We start from the raw sequence: 21421 nt of genomic DNA on the forward strand, positions 1-21421 counted from the left end.
CAATGATTTAAAAACTTTTGAATTTTGTTGACACTTGTCGAGTTATGATGCATGGCATCAATTAATAGTCAAGGTTTTAGACCAACTAGTTTATAAACTTTATTACTTATACGTTTTCTCATATATTTAAGTTTCGTTTGATACTAATTATAGAAAATTGGATCGTTACGTTTTCAAGGAACGTAAAACTCCAAAGCAAAAAAAAAAAAAAAAAAAAAAAAAAAAAAAAAAATATTACACTGTATTTTTTTCTCTTCAAATAAATCATTAAGTTTATAATTTTATTTTAAAATTTAACTAATCGATCCGTTTCCTTCCCGTGCTTTCTTTTCTCATTTGCTGACCAAACAAAAAGCTGATTTGATTTCATACATGAACATAACTAACAAACATTTTGGTTAAATAATATATTTATGTAGATCTGTACTTATTTTCCTTATTTGTCTGTACTCATTTTTCTATCTCAGAGCATTACAACTTTGTGCAATGGCTTCCAAAGGTCGCTCAAGATGTTCATCATCCTAGAGTGGTGTAAGTAAGACAATACAAATTGTTAATGCCGAGAACGTTACTTCATTTGTTTACACTACTATGAGATGATAAACCACTTGAGTGGCCTTGGAAAGCCATTACACAAAATCGTGATGTTTTGATAGATGAAAAGAAGAAGAAAAAAAATGAATACATATCTACATAAGCTAGGGTTCAACTTATTCCACATGTTTGTCAACACATATAGAAACAACACAACTTTTTGCTTAGTCATTAAGTTAGAAACATGAAACAAATTTAGTAAACAGCCGATTGATTAAATTTGCAAAAAAATTATAAGCTTAATGCATAATTGAGAAAAAAAATACAATGTCAAAATATATTAACTTAATGACTTGATTTTTTTATTTACGTCCAATTCTTCGAAGTTTTTTTTTTATAGAAAAAGTAGATGGGAACGTTTCTTTTTTCTTCTTTTCTTTTATCTCCGACTCATCCCAAAAATGGAAGGATGAAATATAAGTATTTCCTTCCCTTGCAATCCTTGTAATTCTTTTCCTTCGCTCCTCAAATGAAACCAAAGAACATATTTCCTTTTTTTTCCTTCGTTTAATTTGAAAAAAAAAAAAAAAAAAAAGAACAACTCCATTTCTTTCCATCTACCTCCTTAAAAAAAAACTTAAAAACACACATTTATTTTTATTTCCTCTATTTTTTCTTCTATTTTATTTCTTGAAAAAACTAAAAGAAGGTGTTATTGTAGATAATAATGAAAGAAAATTTGATAAAAGAAAATAAAAAATTGGGTTATTGTTGACACCAAGCAGGTGTCAAATTCTAAGGCAAAGCATGAAAGTAAGGCCAATCAGATATTATTCTGATGTTCTCCGTTTTCCCAGGTGGGCCCCACCTCCGTTATATCAGACCGGAGTCCCACTACCCGGCCACCCGTCAACATCGCTGTTAGGTCTCAGCTACGTATACCTTCCTTATTGGACCCATGAAATAAACTTCATTTATGTCTTTTTGATCTTCTGGTATTCTTGCATTTATTATTCATTATTTTTTTCGGTGGCTTGCCCCACTTTGAAAGGTTGCGGAATGTATGGGAAAATGGTTGCTCCTCCTAATGTCACGTATATACTAGTCCTCTAGCTTAGGAACTGTCTAGAACTTCGAAGCCATCCCACAAGAAACTCATAATCTTGGAATCCTACATGATATGCATAAAGATGGGAAAAATGTTGTGGATTTGAAAAATGATACTATAGCGATAATAATTGAATCACGGTAGATATGGATCGATATTAAAAATGTTAGACTTAGAGTGTAACTTGACATTTGGTGGTGAGTTGGATGAATAATCAATAATCAGACCTAGACCAAAGTGAAGAATAATGATTTAGAATTGATAAGTATTTGGAATATGTTGAGAGTAGTTAGGCCTGAATTTACTTGTATGTGGGTTTGGTCCATTTCAGTAATCACTTTGAAAACAGTCAGGTAATATAAGAATTATCTAAATCCGGTGCATAAACGTAAATCATAAAGGCCAAATCATGTTAATTCTTTATGTCGTTTTTCCTTACTTTCTTTGCTTGCTTTTATAACAAAATAACGTAATCAATTAGAATCAAACATAACACTTATTGAGCACTTAAGTGCAATGAAACCTTCATTCATACTCTTTTAAATTTAAGTGTTCATGTCGATAGTTTTAAAGTATAACATAGTTCCTTTATGTTTTGTAAAACATATCATATAATTCAATTGACAATTATCATATAATATTGATAAAAATGAGTGTAGTCGACAATTGTTTCAATATTATATTTGTTAAATATATCTTATATGGTTGTTTATTAATTAAATATTGTTTAATCTACTTACCAATTTGAGATGCTTTTGTTGTTGACTTGTTGTATTAGACAATTAACCTTTATTTCTTTCACTTTCTAAGTCGACAATCAATTTCGAAAATTGTGTGAATTCTGAATTTCGAACCCTAGTTAGTAGTTGTTAATATATAAACAACCAAACTTTGGTGATAACATCCAATATGGACAATGAGTGCAACGACCATGTGAGAATCCATTCTATGAAAACGCCATCTAGGAAGGGAAAAATCAGCTCCTTCACCAATTAATTAGCTAATCCTAGACAATACAAGCATTAAAGGGAGAAGATCACTAAACGAACCAATCCAAATTAAACATTCCCACCTCTTATGTTACAACCGAGTGAAAAGAGTGAGTTGTATATCGTCCACCAAGTGAGCAATAGTTCTTTTTTAAATTAACATCATTACATGTTTTCCATATTGCCTAAAAAAATTACACCAATAAGAGTAAAGAACATGTTTTTCTTCCGGATGTTATTTGGCCCCGAAAGTTTTCCACAACGTTGATTAGGTCTAGAAACATGTTGTTGGGCCATGGGTCAACTCCAATCCACTTTGCATCCCAATTCCACGCCCCTATTGGAACCGGCAATATATGAACACGTGATATGCTTCTTCATCAACAAAGTTACAAAAATGACAAGTTGTAGAGGTAACCAATACTCCTCTAAGGGATGAAGTAGTGGCTAACATATATAATCCGATTCAGTAACATTTGCCAAATAAAATAATTTATCTTAATCAGTAACCGTCCATTACTTTGGAACGTGAATGGATGAGGGGATATCAATGCTTTATCCATGTATGATCTAAGTGACTTAACCGTATAAAACCATTGCGGATTGATTCAAATCTCCTTTCCTAAGACACCTTTTCCAGCTCCATTTCCAAGATACATTGGAGTTGCTTGAAACATCCAACTTATTTACAATAAGGTTGTTTTTATCCTGTTTGACTAAGTATATTCATTTAGAGAGGAACGTTACCAATCCAAGAATTCTTTCCAAAATATAATGTTATCATAGCATCCACGATACATAGTTCAATAAGAAAGTTAAATGAGATGACATGTCTAACTGACATTCAATGGATTAAACTTTATTATTGGGAGATGTCATGTTGACATTCAATAGATATGAAGTTTAATGACTATTAAACCTTTCAATGGAAAAAAACCTTTTAACTATTAAGAATATAGGAGAAATGACACAAATGTCCTATAATTTTCTAAGGTTGGTCGATTCAATCTCTAAAGTTTTTGTTGGACTTTATGGGGGTATAAACTATGATACGACATGCTCTTTTAGTCATTTTCAACCTGTAATAGCCGGTTCATCATGCAATAGTAACCATTTAAACCAAAAAACACACATTGTGCCCCTATAAAGCCAAAAAAAATAACTTCGGGAATCAAATGTTTATGCCACAAGATCGAAATGATTTGGGAGAAGAAGAAACCTGATAAATTGGATAGCTTTACTTCACATGAGCAGGTCATCAAGAAATGTGGAGATGATTGGCAGCTTCACAACCCCAGAAGCCACAAGAAACGATATGATCCACAATGGAAGAATCCATAAGAACACCACCTTCAAAATACTCTCCCTGAAATGCGTAAAACAACTTGAATCAGGAAAATTCACCACATCAAAGTTTATACATAGCCAATAAAATGATGATTAATTTACCAATAGAGTGAGATGAGAATTCAGTTTTATTAATTATCTATTCACCAGTATCTCGAAGCTTTTTCTTTACATCCCATTTCGTTCTCCAAATCAAATTTGACAAAATTGAATCAAACAACGATTTTTCTTGGTCAACTTCATAGTCACATCGGTGATTCGATTTCACAACATAGAAGCACAAGCACAAATTTCAAACTGGAAAATGGGAACCTAAAAAGTTCATAATTCAAATCGAATAAACTAAACTAACCACTGAATTTCACTTAATTAGATGAAGAAACATGCATGTTGATGTCAGGATATTTCAAAATTCTTGCTACAATAGCTTATTCTATTTCTGAAACCGAGGATTTCTTCTCATTTTCTTGTTTTCCGGCTAGAAATGATGACAGAGGTAGTGGTGTCACACAATTAATCCGACAAACTTGGGGTTTAACATCTGGATTGGTTTTATCAAAACGAGAGGAGAGCATGAGTGGTTTGTTAATGGCAATGGAAGTTAAGCCTATCATCTCTCACCTTTTACTCTCCAACGAACATATTAACAAGTATAACATAATTTTTGTTATCATTAATTCCATTACCAGGTTTCTTCTTCTCCTAAATCACTTTGATCTTGTGCCATAAGCATTTGATCTCTGATTTTTTTTGGCTTTATAGGGGTACAATGTAAGTTTTTTTTGCTCTAAATGGTCACTGTCACATGGTAAATCAACTATTACAGGTTGAAATGGACTAAAATAGCATGTCATATCCTATTTTATACCCCTATGAAGGCTGACAAAAACTTTGGACTGAATCGACTAACCCTAGTAACTTTGTAGGACATTTGTGTCATTTCCCCTAAGAATATATTTCATTGACTTTAGAGAGTTCAATGAATTATATGAAAATTAAACTATAATAAGTTCAATATATTGTAGATGACCTTACTACTTCTAACCTTTCTTATAGAAAGCTTCTATAGTCGACCATGCCTTTCGATAAATTTGAGGGACAATACTATACTCCTAGATTGGATTTATGGCTTATGATCCTTAAATTTATAACAGGACTTGATTAGTACATAATAATTTTTTTATATATATAACAATTTTTCTTTTAAAATGTTGTAATATACAACTTTATAAAATATAAATTGTTATGTATAAAAAATACTTTTATGTATGAATGATAATTGTAACAAAAAAAAAAAAAATATATCTATCATTAAACTTTGGCGCGCCATCACCATTTGACAAGCACGACAAGGTTAAAACTTTGAAGACCCCCGATCCTCTTCCCATATCTTTAGAAAAGATAATCCTTTTCAATGCCACCCAACGTAATTTGGTCAATGATTTGGCGATATTTCAAAATTCTAATATTGTTTTCATAACATAAATAAAGTATTCAAATTCGTCACAATCTCGTACCTGAACTTCCTTGCCACGTATGCGCCTACCCTGTATCACTGACCACATGCGTGTCAGAATGCAAATTGACCCTTCGTCATATCAACGGTCTTGATCAGCCGCTTTCTTCTCTTTGTGGGCCACCACTCTGTAATCTGCCCCAAATTCCAACGGGCAGCACCCTACGTGGCGAAAACCAAAAGCTCCTATTAAATTCCTTCTCCACACCGCCTCTCTTTTTCAATCTATTTACATACTCAAATCCGTGGTTTTTTAGGATACTGGGAATTTTACTTTGATCAACAAATCGGAATTCGGTTTTGTGTTTGAAACGTCCTTTAAACTTTAATTTGCCTTCGATTGTAGTAATGGCGGAAATATGCTGTGGGTTTATGAGTGACAAGGCGGCGTCAACCTCCGGCAGGTCGAGTTCACGAGAAGCACGTCGGAAGAGAATGGAAATCAGAAGAGTTAAGTTTGTAGCCGGAGTTCCGGCGGTAGTCACCCATAACGGATTCAAGAAATTGAGGGTATCTGTCTCACCAGACTCATTCTCTCATGCATGTGATGATCATCATCAAGCAGATGTTGTCAAAGCTAATACGCCTGTAGTTGGTTCGAGCTCCGGTGGCTTTTATCATGGTGAATCGATTCCTAAGTTTGGAGTTGCATCTGTGTGTGGACGCCGGAGAGAAATGGAAGATGCGGTTGCGATTCATCCGAGTTTTCTTGGAATAGATGATGATGATAAATTATCTGATGTACACTACTTTGGCGTCTACGATGGCCATGGTTGTTCTCATGTATGTTATACAAGTATATCAAATCCATGAATTAATCGACAATATAGAATTGAAGTTCTTAATTTCTAAATGATCGTTTTAGTTAACATGAATGTTTTTGATTATATTATAGGTTGCACATAGGTGCAAGGATCGATTACACATGTTGGTGAAGGAAGAATTTAACACAGAGATGGAATCAAGGGAGTGGAAGAACACGATGGAACGAAGCTATAGTCGAATGGATGAGGAAGTAACAGTTTGGAACCAAGAAGCTATAAACGGAGACTGCAAGTGTGAGCTTCATGCTCCTGAGTCCTACGGTGTCGGATCCACGGCGGTGGTGGCAGTCGTGACACCGGAAAAGATCATCGTCGCAAATTGTGGTGATTCAAGGGCGGTGCTTTGTCGAAATGGCAAGGCAGTCCCTTTATCAACCGATCACAAGGTTAGTGATAGACAGTCTTTACTAAAATGGTATCAAAGTAGCGTTCATCGTCTCTCCACTTATTTTCATACATACATACATAATACATTCCATAACCTTTCATTAATTATTAATTAATAGCTTTTAGTATAACAACAATCTTTGTCCTTTATATAAATAATAAAGTATATATTTAACAAAGAGAAATTAAATATCCTGTTCCTACAAATTATTATAGTTAAAATAAATGGTTGTTTTGGACATAAAACAAATTAAAAATAAAATATAAAATCACCGATTGCGGGATTGCATATGAAAATATGTACACGTTTTGCTTTTTTTAAATATAAATAAAACTCTAGTTTATAAACACATAAATTTTGTTTAGAAATATACAATGATTACAGAAAAAAATAAATGGGGCCAGATAAAAAAAATAAAATAATAATGTAACAAACCATTAAATTATTTAGAGTTCATCATGGTGGATGCCGGCTATCAAATTGCTAACGTCATAGATTATTTAAGTTCCTTTCTGCATTTTTTTATTGTGACTGAGATTTATATTTGAATTTTTTATAGCCTGATCGTCCTGATGAACTCAACCGAATCCAAGCTGCCGGTGGGAGAGTCTTATATTGGGAAGGCGCGAGAGTATGCGGTGTTCTCGCCATGTCTAGAGCTATCGGTAAGTACAATACATCAATTAAATTACTTGTGAAAATTAAACGGGTATAACAATATATTCAATAATCTTTCAGGCGATAATTATTTGAAACCCTATGTGAGTTGTGAGCCCGAGGTGACGATCACAGATCGAACATCGGAAGATGATTTTATGATACTTGCAAGCGATGGACTATGGGACGTCGTGTCAAATGAGACAGCTTGTGGGTTGGCGAAGATGTGTCTGAAAGGAAATGGACCATCGGCGGAGATGAAGAGTCCACCGATGAACGATGCGTCTGAGTATGAGAACTGCGATAGGGCTTGTTTAGATGCGTCGTTGCTATTAACGAAATTGGCGTTGGCACGGCGAACTATGGACAATGTTAGTGTTGTTGTTATAGATCTAAGAAATAATCGCCAATAAAATAATGAAAAATCCAAATCTTATGAATATTTATTTAACTTCTTCAAGTGTGGAGAATCTATTAAAAACCCATATTGTCGACCTTAAATTGAAACTAGGCACGAAGCATAACATTAATCTATCTTGTTTTGGTTATATGTAACTTGTAATATAATTATCACAAACTATAATAATAACAAATATAGAAACATAATACCATTAGTTTTTGCTTATATAATTTCCCCACATCTAGAAATGCCTTGTAGACAAGCTGTGGTGGTTCTTGATTCTTCATCTTCCTTTAGGACAAATCTAACAAACCCGGTTTGGTATAGAAACTTCAAAATGGCATGTGTAATTGTGTTGGCTCTCTACCAAAGTTTTGTAAATATATCCTTACACTATTTATTATACCTGTATAATTTAGTTAAAGAATCATGACAAAGGATTAATTAAATCACCATTTTTTGTTGCATGATTTGAACTTTGAAATTTTCTTGATCCCACTTTATTATAGAAAAAAGACGGATTCGTATCGCGTGTTGTGTGTATTGAACCAACATATGAACCAGTGTCGATAAACATAAATTTTTTTTCCCACCCAAATTGTGTTTAACTCGGGATTTATTTTATTTACATCAAGTAATTAAAAATTGCAATCTAAGCATATACTCTTTTTGTTGTGTGATTGAAAATATCAAACCAAAAAAAGCTCTGAAATATTGAAACGAAACCCTGGTTTGTTATTTAAACAATCAGGGAGTAGTTTGTCAAGCTGAACAAAGATAGAGGTTTTTTTTGTTTTTTTTTTTTTTTTTTGGAAGTTTTCCGAAATTGGGCTTACGAAAGTGACTGCAAGTCTGCAATCGCGGTCCAATTACCTTCTTGATGGACTGAGCAAGGTCCGAATTCCTATATAAATTTTGGGAGTTGATATCCACTTTTGTAAAAGTGGTTTTCCTTTTATGCCCTTCTTTTAATCAACAAAGATATAAGAAAGAAAAATGTTTTTTAATTACCAAAAATATATAAAGAGAGAGAGAAACGAACTGTTTGTTTTTCTCTTAATTTATCAATTGTTTTTTTTTTCTTATGTAAAAATATCAATTTCTTTTTGTCTAATTTTTCTTTATATAACGTTGAACACCAATTTTCATTTTCACCTTGAATATTTACGTTTTTTTTAACGGTGAAACTTTTGAATCCATTCCAAATTTCCAATCAGATACAAATGGAATCAACAATCTTATGACAATGTCCTTTCCGATCAGTTTTACCATTTAATACTTTGAATCCATTAACGTTGAGTCCATTCCAATTTGATGACAAAAGTTTAAATCAATTTCAATCTATTGCCAGTTTGATTCAAAACATAAAAACCTTATTTAGCAGTAACCAAATGAAATCAGCAACGAGACAAATGAAATCAACAGATGAAACAAATAAAATTAGCAATATAATCAACAAATTATAAAAAAAAATTGAAACACATGAAATCAACTATATGATCATCACATTATGAACATACTAAAACAACAATATAATCAAAGACCTCTGAAACAAATAAAATCAGAAAAATGATATCATCAGTGTAACCAAAATGTCATTAAAAGAGATGAATCAGAAGACTTATTAATCAATTAATCCAGACTATAATCAAACTTGTAAGATGCTTTGTTCTTTAATCCTGATGACTAAACAAATGAAATCAACAATAACTAAAGCAGCGACGACCGGAGAAGTACCAGCAGTGGCCGGCGAGAGGCGAAGAAGGACCGTGACTAGCGACCTGCGAAGAAGGAGCGGCGAACGGCGATGAAAGGACGGGATTCTTGAAAGACGATTAGGAAGGATATTAGCTAAAGCCATTTCAGATTCTTTTCTCTCTCTTCATAATTTTTCTAATTTAACAAAAGGGGTATAGTTGGAAAACTAATTTTCTATTAAGTGAAAGGATAAAATAAAAAAGTGGATATATTACCTCCCATAAATTTTTTTAGATATTGAAGTCTGCGTCCTTATATAATATTCTTATACCTTTAATATTAACACCTCGTTCCCAAGTTTAACAAAAGAAAAGAAAAAAAGAGAAAAGAAAGTCACGTGAGAAAAGAAGAGAAAGGAAAGGAAAACAAAATTTTCTTTCGTGTTCCCGAGTTGGAGAGAAGTGGAAAGAAAGTGAATCATTTTGTTCTTTCTTTCCAAATCCTCCCAAATCGGAAGGAAAGTTAGGAGGGAAAGTGATCCTCCCATTTCCCTCCACTTCCCTCCTTTAATGAAACTCGGGAACACCAATTTCTTTTATTTTCTTCTCATTTCCACTCATTTCTTTTCCTTTCTCTCGTTAAGTTGAACTCGAGAACGGGGTGTAAAAAATATGAAATTTTGTAAATAGAATTATTAATATTTCTTTTTTACCCTACAATCTAAACCGAAAAGAAAGATGCAATGTACTTTCACTACAAAAAGCCCTTCCGACAAAAGGAAAAGCCTTTGCACAAGAAACAGCACAAAGCCCACGGACACTTAAGCCCATTCCAAGCCCGGCAATCTTCTAACATCCTACAAGGTTGACTATTCTTAACGGCACCATTAAAACGCACATAATCTACCACATTAAGCACATAATCTACCACATTAAACCATCCTAAGGCCCCGTTTGATAGATATATTTTCGGGTCCAAACATATCATTTTGGCTGAATGGGCCAGAAAACCTGTTTGAGTTGTACAAAAAATGGTCTTTCCCGGTATGATATGTCTTTCCCGTAAAGCCCAAAAACCATATATTTTCTGGCTGAATTGTCATTTTTCATCATTCAACATAGTCAGTCAGATGTACAATCAAACAACATGGTTTTTTCCCAGTCAGATAAACTTTCCAGGACAACACTTTCTCAGACAACAACTATCAAACGGACCATAAGTTAGATAATTTGAGTCAGCATGTTCCATTCTTTAGATTGAACATATTAGGATACCTTTCAATAATTCAACAAGCTCTCATTTTATATTGTCGGTCACCGATATTAAAACATCATCTTCCTGTAAGCGATCTACGTCAATATTAAATAACTATCGCGTGTTAAAATATAAAGGAATTGCGATCCATGTAACTTTTTTATTCCAATAAGCTGTTAGTTGCTAGTACAATACAATCATTAGATGGTGATGAGATCACCAATCGTCACCATTGGCTCACATATCACATAAGACCTTAAATTGTGATCATGTGAATGTATTATGTTTATAAGCCTATTATCTAGTTAATTTTTGTAACACCCATTTTCTAGGATGGATCAATTTAGGGTTTCAAGGAGTGGAAATGTTTACTTTTGAGGAAAATCGAGTGTCACAACGTAAACATTGGGTGGTCACGACGACAAGCAAAATATGAGAAAGCGTATTTTGGACCATTCCCACGACGTGAGACATAAGGGCTCACGACGTGAGAGCCACTGCAGCCAAGCCCATGATCTTTTAGGGTTTGCTTCGTATTTAAGCACCCTAAACTTGGTTTTTGGGTTCATTTCTCAGTCTCCATCTCTCTAAATCTCAGACATGCTAACCCTAGTTCTTCATGGTGGTGTTTGGTGCTCATTTAGTGATTTTTGGTTCTTTGAAGAAGAAGAAGACTTATTGGGTGCATCTTTTTGGCAATCAAGCTCCTACCTCATCACCTTACAATGCTTTTGGACCCTTGAATGTCATAAAGCTTCTAGCTTTATCTCTAATGCATGCTAGATCTAAGGTTTATGCTTTCCTTTTTATGGATGGGTATGATATCATGCATGAGATCCATAAAGTTAGCAACTTTACGACCATTCATGCATTTCCTTTTAGTATGAGTTCATATATGTGTTTTGGTATTGATTTAGACTCCAAGCATGAGTCTTGATATCATTTTCCCTCTTACTAATCTAACCATTGTCTAAGTCATGCATTGGACATGCATGACTGTAAAGCTTCAATTTTTATGGTCCTTAGGGTTGGGAGAGACCCTCTGGAAAGTCTAAGTTTATGGATCACATATAAACTGAATATATATATATATATATATATATATATATATATATATATATATATATATATATATATATATATCACAAGTAGAACAGTAAACAAAACAAAATTTGTATTCCATCATAAAGTTTTGTCACACCCCCGAACCAGACGACGGAAACGTCCGGGGGCTCGTGTGACTATAAATTGAAATATCATCACAATGAATATACATGAAACATAACACAATCGTCACCAACATTACATATTACAACTGACATTGTTCACATCAAGTACATTGTTTTACATTACATAATTCGGAAATATAAATTGTATGATAATTGACACGTGCATAAAAGAAATCCCAAAATACTCTTGATGGTTCTTCAGCTTAACGATTACCTGAGAATACAAGTTATTTTGAAAACGGTCAACATATATAATGTTGGTGAGTTCATAAGCATGTTTGATTGAAAAACTTTGTGTTGGGTGCATAACCCAGAAATTCCAATATTTTCTGTAAAATTCTTTGAAAAAGATGTAATGACTAAGTATAAATGTATGTGTGATTTTAATTGTAAAATCATGTGTAAATGAAAAAACCCAAATTCCTTGTATTATATCTGTTATGAGAAAAAGGTAATGATTAATAGTGTTTCCCCCAGAAAAACCGATATTTTCTGATTTATAAAAGTGTTATAGTTCTTGTATCATCGTATAAGTTGTTTTGTATCGACACGATTGAAGGGTTTAATCTCTGAAATGTTAAGATTGTATTGGATCTCTATGTGAGACGTTATAACCATGCATGATAATGACTAAATTGTCTGTCTTGGCATTTTTTTCCAAACGCCGGTATTTTGATCAAGGTTTTGTCACCCTAGACTGGTCTAGTCTAGCTGTAGCGAAAAACTAAGGCGTGGGGGGTCACCCTCGTATAGATCTATACACAAACTCTCGCTCTCCCTCCAGGAGACTCTGATTATAACTACATGCTATGGTCATACACTCAGTGATGTCAACCACCAACAAGTCCCACTAGATCCCAAATATCTCCACATGAATATGTATAACGTTATATGTATTTAGTTTACAAACACTAGTTGATATATGGATGTGAATTGATAAAGCCCAACAAAACATGAAAAAAGACAATTATAGCCCATTAGACGTGTAAATTGTTTCAAGGCTTGTTAGGTATGCAGAAGGACACTTAAGGCCCATTAAGCATATAATGAATAGTTCAAGCCCAATTATCATGTAAATGGGTCACTAAGGCCCAATAAAAATGTAAAAGATAATCTAGGCCCGTTAAACATGTAATTGGGTCACTAAGGCCAATAAACATGAAATGAATATATTGTGCCCGTTATTCATTCAAACATATCACGAAGGCCCAATAAGCATGTATAGGAAGTATTAGGCCCAATATTCGTACCCTTATTGTATTTCGTTTGTTTGTTGTAGTATGGTCCGTTTAGTCGGAAAAATCTTGATGCTCGTGTGATAACTGTTGTTATAGGAGAATTCGATCAGAGGCAAGTGGGTATCCCATGACTTTCCGAAGTCAATCACGCAAGCTCGGAGCATATCTTCGAGTGTTTGGATGGTACACTCGCTCTGACCATCCGTTTGTGGGTGGTAGGCAGTGCTCATATCTAGCTGTTTTCCCATTTCCTTTTGAAGAGATTGCCAAAATCTCGAAGTGAATCTGCTATCTCGATTCGAGATAATAGACATTGGCACTCCATGGAGTCTCACGATCTCCTTGATGTAGATTCGGGTTAGCTTTTCCATCTTGTAGGATTCTTTTATTGGTAGGAAATGAACGGATTTTGTTAACCCATCGACGATTACCCAGATACCATCCAATCCATCTGTTGTCTTTAGCAATTTGGTCACGAAGTCCATAGTAATCCTTTCCCATTTCCACTCGGGTATCACTGGTTTTTCCAATAATCCCGAGGGCTTTTGGTATTCCACTTTCACTTTGGCGTAAGTAAAACACTTGCCCACGAAAGTGGCTATCTCTGCCTTCATATTAGGCCACCATTAATGTTGCTTGATATCCAGATACATCATATCTGACCCCTGATGAATAGAATATAGGGTCTTGTGGGCTTTATGTATGACTACTTCTCTGAATCCCCCAATCTTAGGAGCCCAAATTCTGTTCATGAAGTAGTGAGTTCCGTCCTCTTTAACTTCAAATCCCTTATTTATTCCCCACAGTGATTCGCTAGCAACATTCTTCGGTTTCATTGCGTCCAATTGGGCTTCCTTGATTTGTGAGGTTAGGTGAGATTGAATGGTGATTAATAGAGTTTTCACACGAAGACTTGAATACTCCTTTCGGCTCAGGGCATCGGCTAACACGTTAGCCTTTCCTAGATGGTACTTGATCTCACACTCGTAATCGTTTAGCAGCTCAACCCATCTCCGCTGCCTCATGTTTAGTTCCTTTTGATTTAAAATGTGTTGGAGGCTTTATGATCGGTGAAAATGTGATAATCCACTTTATGTAGGGTCAAAGTATCATGCACTTAGTGGATTATTGAAATTCCAACATTTGAAGGGCCAGTTTGGATGGTCTGATGCTAGTTTTGATGCTTTGTTGTCTGTCCTAAAAGATATCTTACCATCAAACAATACCATCCCTAGCTCGATATATGAGTCCAAGAAGTTGCTAAAAGGAGTCAGTCTATAATATGAGAAGATTCATGCATGTGAAAATGATTGTGTTCTATTTTGGAAAGAACATAAAGATGCTTCTCCATGTCCAACTTGTGGCACTTCTCGTTGGAAGAAGAAAACCAAAAACGTACCTTCAAAAGTTTTGTAGTATTTTCCTATCATGACTTAACTTTGCATGCACAAGGTCGGGTCAATAATGGGAAGCTTACTCATCCTCGCGATACCCCTTCTTGGAAGCTTGTTGATAACACGTGGAAAGAATTCGGACAAGAAAAACGAAATCATAGATTAGCCTTGTCTGTTGATGGTATCAATCTTCACAAGTCATTAAGTTCCAAGCATAGTTGTTGGCCGATTATCCTAATAACATATAATCTACCCCCTTATTTGTGTATGTCAAGTAAATTCATGATGTTAACTCTGCTGATATCCGGGCCAAACCAACCTAGTAACAATATTGATGTCTACTTGGCACCATTGATAAAAGATCTAAAACTCTTGTGGGAAACTGGCGTTGAGACTTTTGATTCTTATAAGAAAGAATACTTAAATCTAAGAGCAATATTACTTTGGACTATAAGTGACTTTCCCGCATATGGTAATCTTGCGGGGTGTGTTACCAAAGGTTATTATGCTTGTCCAATATGTTCAAAGAATACCTATTCAGAATGGTTGCCAAAGTCCAAAAAAGTATGCTTCCTTGGGCATAAAAGATTCCTCCCACTTGAACATTGTTTTCGTAAAAGAAAAAAACATTTCAACAATCAACATGAGCACGATTTTATGCCACAACCATCATCAGGTGAAGATATTTATGACTATCTGGCGGGATTTGAGACTACAAGGGGTAAGAAGATAAAGTCAAAGAACGGAGCGTCAAAGAAGGAAACACCAAAGAAGTAAAAGTCAAAGAAGAAAAAAGAAAGTATCGACGAGAGATCTAAATTTTGGCATAAAAAGTCGATTTTTTTTCAACTTGAATATTGGAAGAAGTTGCTTGTTCACCATCAGATCGGTTGTTTGATGTGTAGATGAATTGAATGTTTTGGTATATATATTTGTTAGACGAATTGAATGTTTTGGTATATATATATTTGTTCTTTTATATGTTCATTCACGTTGTAAATGGGTATCGAAAATGCACGTCGTAAAGGTGTATAGTCACTAGCAACTGGAATTTATGACATGCAAATGTGTGTCATCTTCGTTTATGACAGTAGATTTAATGATACCCATTGCGAGTCATAAAGGCGCGTCGTAATGTTATGACGCTCAATGGCGTGTCGTCTTCCTTTATGACATGGCCTTCCTTGATACGCATTGCATGTCATAAACAAGCGCGTCGTAAGATTATGACACACAAATGTGTGTCGTCTTCCTTTATGACAGGGCATTCCTTGATACGCATTGCGTGTCATAATTGAGCGTCGTAAATGTGTCATAAATTCACGTCGTAAATGTGCATCGTAAATTGACGACGCGCAAAAGCGTGTCGTCTCTCGTTATGACAGGCCCTTCCTTGACATGCATTTGTGCGTCATTTGAGCGTTATACGACGCGCATTACACGTCGTAAAAGACTGTTTTTCTAGTAGTGAACTCTTATTTGTTTTTTCCAGAAGTTTATTTGCGTCACGATCAAATAACGTAAGTGACACCACGCCGGTAAAGTCTTGTACTATAATGGTGATTTTGAAACTAAAACCATTGATATAAACAAATTCAATAATATAAAATTAGAAAATTTTAATCGAAGATTATAATAATATGTATAGAAGAGTTATTGAAAACCTTGGAACAACATATACGTCTTTGTTCATGCAAGTTGAAGTGTAACAATAAAAAAAACTTCTTTATCTTGCTTTTGGTCCGTGCCACTAGCTTTGTCATCATGCAATAAAACAACTTTTATGACTTTTTCTTGACAAACATAGGTCAAGACATTAAAAAATCAATATAAATGTTATAATTTTGTTTCTGTAACTAAATGATTGAAACTAATATGTTTAAAGTAGATTGATTAATTTTTTTCATGACCTCATAACAAGAACACAATAATAACAAATAATAAGAACATAGTAAATGCAAGAAATTGAAGAAGAATAAGGAGAATAAAGTAAAGTAAGAGCTTGGAAAAAAGAATTGGAGAAGAAGATTGCTCAAGAAGAACACTGTAAATCATAGGAATCAATCCAAAATGGTAAGTATAACCACTTCAGTGTAATCGTATATATAAGGTGTTTTTGAATAAGGAAATCATTATCTTCTAAAAAATTTGGGATCCTAAGATATAATCTTGGAGATTTTCGGCTATTTATTTGGAAAAAAAGAAAGATATCAATTATATTAATTCAAAACTTCAAATTAATTGACTTTTTTATTTAATCAGTTTTAAAATTCAAACAATTATCTCAAATTGATTCATTTTATATGAGATATACTGGGAGATAAATTATAAATAATATTGATTTTATTTTTGACTCTTAAATATTTTGCTGATTTAGTGGGATTATATTAAATTTTATAGGTTAATAACTTAATTATTGATATGCTTGTTTAATGAGTCTTAAAAAATAAATAAATAAATAAATAATAAAATGAAAAAGGGTTTAAATTTGGAAATCAAAAGCTATGAATAAGGGAGTTAAATTAAGAACAATATTAATTAGAAAAACTGATATCATGTATATAAATAGAATGATATGTTTCAATTGATAAAATAATTACTGAATTTAAAGATTCTATAATTATTATAGATTTTATAATTAAATGTAATTGTATTTGAATTTTATTTGTAGAAGATGATGTCAGCAATTGATCTAAAAGTGAAAAACATAAGATTAAAACACAATTAATGACGGTGATTGCTTGATGAATTAAATGTTTTTCTTTTAATAATATTTAGATATTAGAGATTAATGATTATTGGTCTATTAATATTACAATAAAAGATAATTTTTGCTCAACTAATATTAAAATAACCTTCTTCATGTATTCTCGTTTAAATATGTGTTAAATAGGAAGTCAAACCGATCACAAAAAAGTGTGAGGCATTCATATATTCAAAAATAAAATATTAAAACATAAAAATAAAAAGATGAAAACCGTGAAGAAAATAATGATAATTACCGAGAATTTTCCTTTTCTTTTTCTCAAAAAAAATGTAATATATATTTCATAGTTCAAGAATTATGAATAAAAAATATTTTAGAATATAGTATAAAGTACTGTAATTTATATTTAAGAGTATCTTCAATTCTAGACTAAGAATATTTTAAATTCTTTAAGAATCATAAATTTTCAATTTAAAAATTATAAATAGAAAATAAAAATAGAATCATCTTTTATGTATTTGTTTTATATTAAGAATACCAAGGAATCCACAATTTTTAGTTTTTTATTACAATTAAAATAAAGAAAAACATCATAAATGGTCCCTGTGGTTATCCAAAATCTGAAGTTTAGTCTCCGTGGTTTAAAAACATCATAGATGATCCCTATGTTTTCAAAACTTTTGATGTTTGGTTTTTTTGCTAACTGGGGTTAAGTTTGTCCGTTAACTGAAGGGTATTTTCGTCATTTCACAACCACAAAGACCATTTATGATGTTTTCTTGTATTTTTTAACAAAAGAAAAAATTAAACATAATTAAATATATAAAAGTCTCTCTCTCTCTCTCTCTCTCTCTCTCTCTCTCTCTCTCTCTCTCTCTCGTTGACCTCAAGAACTAGGGAGATCTTTATAACTCTCCAACCCCATGATGCCTTCTAATCACCAACACCAGATCGAAAAACCCATCATTCATCTAATATGTTCTGAAGCGCAAAAACACCATATACTCCACCTCTCCTTCCTTTGTTCTTGTTCTGAAACATGCAACTCAAACCGCCATCACCATAGGAGACTGTTGCCTCAAACCTGCAACTAGATCGGAAAACCCACCATTCATCGAATTTGGAAAATCCTCCGATCTAAAACTCTCAGACAATAGAAACAAACACGAAGAAATTATAGATCAAGCCTATAATAGGGGAAATCGATGACATCATGGCGAAAGGGGAGAAGTGGATATAAGGTATGGGATGTGGGTGTCAGCTTCGATTTCGTTTTCAGAGATAGGCATATTAAAGAGGTGCAATCGATTCCTCCATCTTCTCTCGCTCTTATTCATCGACATCATGGTGACATCGATTCAGATGGACCAGATGATGATGATCGTTGTTCTTCCTACTTTACAGGGCATCAATTTGATTTTTTGGGATTTTTATGGTTTGTTTTTGGGATAACACCGACAAAACGAGGCAAAACAGAAAAACCCCAGGTCAGATAACACCGACAAAAGTATAGAAATTTGATGACGAATGAATCAATCTTGGAAGAATGAAACTTGGTTCAAGAATCTTATCAAAGGGTGACGTGGGTTACCGGGGTACCAAGGAAGAAGAGGGGAGGAATCGATGTCAACGAGAGAGAGAGAGAGAGAGAGAGAGAGAGAGAGAGAGAGCTTTTATATATTTAATTATGTTTAATTTTTTTCTTTTTTTTAAAAAATACGAGAAAACATCATAAATGGTCCTTGTGGTTGTGAAATGACGAAAATACCCTTCGGTTAATGAACAAACTTAACGGAGTTAGCAAAAAGGACCAAACATCAAAAGTTTTGAAAACACAGGGACCATCTATGAGGTTTTTAAACCACGGGGACTAAACTTCAGATTTTGAGTAACCACAGGGACCATTTATGATGTTTTTTCTAAAATAAATTAGTTTCTCATAATTTTAATTTCAATTTGTTTAAGTTTAAAATTACATTTGGGAGAAGAAGGTCGGAATTTAGAACCTAGATCATCGATTACGTTTTTGCCCTTTTAGAAATTAACTACTCAGTCCCTTAGCCACAAGATTTATTATAATCAATGATTTAAAATCCCAATGATTTAAAATCCTTCCTACATTCATGCAATTAAATTATAAACTTATAGTGTATAAAAGACTTACGTGGCTACATCCGTGGCCGTCGTAGACGGCGTAATAGTGAAGGTCGGCGGCAACCCAAGGATCCTCAAGAAAAAAATCTTCCATTTTTGAACTTCTGCCTTGAATTGATGTTACACTAAATTTACTAATCATTCTGTTACACCAAATTTACTAAGAATCTCTATTGAAAAACGATCAAATGTGGGTGGTAGTGGTTAATATCAACGTCAGTGGTGGCCGTGTGTAACAGACCAAGTTTCAGGAAAATTCCACGATCGTCTAGAGAACTCCAGAATGATCAAGTATACTCGAGAAGTCTCCGGAGAGCTCAAGAAGGCTCTACGAGACCCTGGAAGATGCTAGAATATTATAGATGTCCATGGAACAAAGGAGAACGATCACAAATAATCAAGAAGGCGCTAGACGAAGCTAGAACGACCCGAAAGACTTTGGAATGATCTAGAACACACTAGATCATACAAGAGCAATTTGGATAATCTTGGGACAACCTAGAAACTTCTAGAGCATCGTAGACAAGTATACCATTTTCTAGAGTCTTGTAAAGGCCATATATATAATAGGAAGAGTCTAGATTAGTCAAGAATGATCGGGACCTAGAAACTTCCATTTAAGGAGGTGTAAGGTGCCTATAAATTGGAAGGATCTCTCATTTGTAGGAATCATTGGAAGGTTGCCTTGTAAAGTAGTCGAGTCTTATAAAGAAGCTTTATTTCTTACTTTCTTAGCAGCCCTTATCGCATCTCTTTCTATCTTAGTTATTAGTACATCGTAAGGAAGCGTTCCAAGCCTGACATAGTCGAAGAAGCACTTAGTGGCACACGGTATTGACTAGTCTAAAATAGTCATCCCGTGACACTTGGTATCAGAGCCAGAGTTCGTACGAGCAAGAGATCGTAGCAATGGAAGGAGGAAGTGATGTAGCTAACATTCCCCCTGTCGTCGAAAAGAAAGGAAGGAAGTCCAGGAGGAGGGACCAATCCGTTGAACCTTTGGCAAGTTTAGAAAACAAGCTTACAAAGGTGGAGATTAGCATCGATGAGATCCTTGGGTGGAAGGATACCGTCAATCAGTTTGTTGCAGAGATAAGTGACACGAGCGATGGATTGAAGGAGACCATCTGTTTCATCAAGGAAGAAGTTGTTGGACTTACCAACACCTTGCGGAATGAGTTCTGTGAGAAGGTAACTACGTTGGAAGCCGAAGTTGATGGGTTTTGGTCATAAGAACATCCTATGTGCTCATACAAACCCTAATGCTTGGATCTAGGTTTCTCTATTGTACATGCAAGTTATCCAAGACTATAAAACCTAATTCTAGCATTCAAGTAATCATATTAACATGAGAATAGGTTTAAGATGTTACCTTGATTGTTATGTAGCAATAACAATCCCAAATCTCCTTGTATTGACTTTAGAAAGCTTAGAGTCACAAATGTCAATCCTCTAATGGTTCACAAACACCATAAGCAAGAGGATGAAGAGGAGAGAGGAGGGAGGCTGCCCTAAAACGTGTGAAACCCTAGAAGGATGCTTGGACACGTTTTTGGGTCATAAGGGATGTATATATAGTTAGGCTATTAGGGTTATCTAACAAGGAAACCCTAAATTGGATGCTTAAGCCCTTAGCAACCCATAGATCCCTTTCCTTAAGGCCTTGGACAATTTCATATGGGCTTCCCCATAGAATTCGTCCACTCCTTAATATAAGGCAATCCATGGCCCAAATTGCAATTATCTTATAATTACAATTCCAGTCCCTTAAGTTTAATTAATCTCTTTTAGTCACAAAACTAATTACCAATTAATTATTGACTAATATTAATTAAACAATATGATTTCTCCTTTAATATATTATTCTCATAATATATTAATAAATCATATTTAATCCTTTCTCTCCATAATTCATCCTATCAAGTTGCTTTGGTGAAGGCAACCCAAAAGGACCATGCACCATCGGGTCAAGTACATACCAAAA

At 34.1% G+C, this 21421-nt stretch overlaps 1 protein-coding gene and 1 pseudogene across 1 annotated transcript; one reads left to right on the top strand and one right to left on the bottom strand.

Annotated features, from left to right (window-relative positions):
* Positions 1–3873: 3873 nt before the first annotated feature.
* LOC145065600 (putative NAD(P)H dehydrogenase subunit CRR3, chloroplastic) lies at positions 3874–4592 on the bottom strand (annotated as a pseudogene).
* A 1120-nt stretch (positions 4593–5712) lies between these two features.
* LOC145070785 (putative protein phosphatase 2C 24) lies at positions 5713–8110 on the top strand. The gene is made up of 4 exons (XM_079017745.1): positions 5713–6277; positions 6390–6704; positions 7266–7371; positions 7445–8110. Exons 1-4 carry the CDS (start codon positions 5843–5845, stop codon positions 7774–7776), a joined length of 1188 nt encoding a protein of 395 aa, XP_078873871.1. The 5' UTR covers positions 5713–5842; the 3' UTR covers positions 7777–8110.
* Positions 8111–21421: the final 13311 nt, after the last annotated feature.

Source organism: Lactuca serriola, chromosome 8 (assembly GCF_051521515.1).
Source record: "Lactuca serriola cultivar US96UC23 chromosome 8, Lser_US96UC23_V15, whole genome shotgun sequence".
Lineage (NCBI taxonomy): Eukaryota > Viridiplantae > Streptophyta > Magnoliopsida > Asterales > Asteraceae > Lactuca > Lactuca serriola.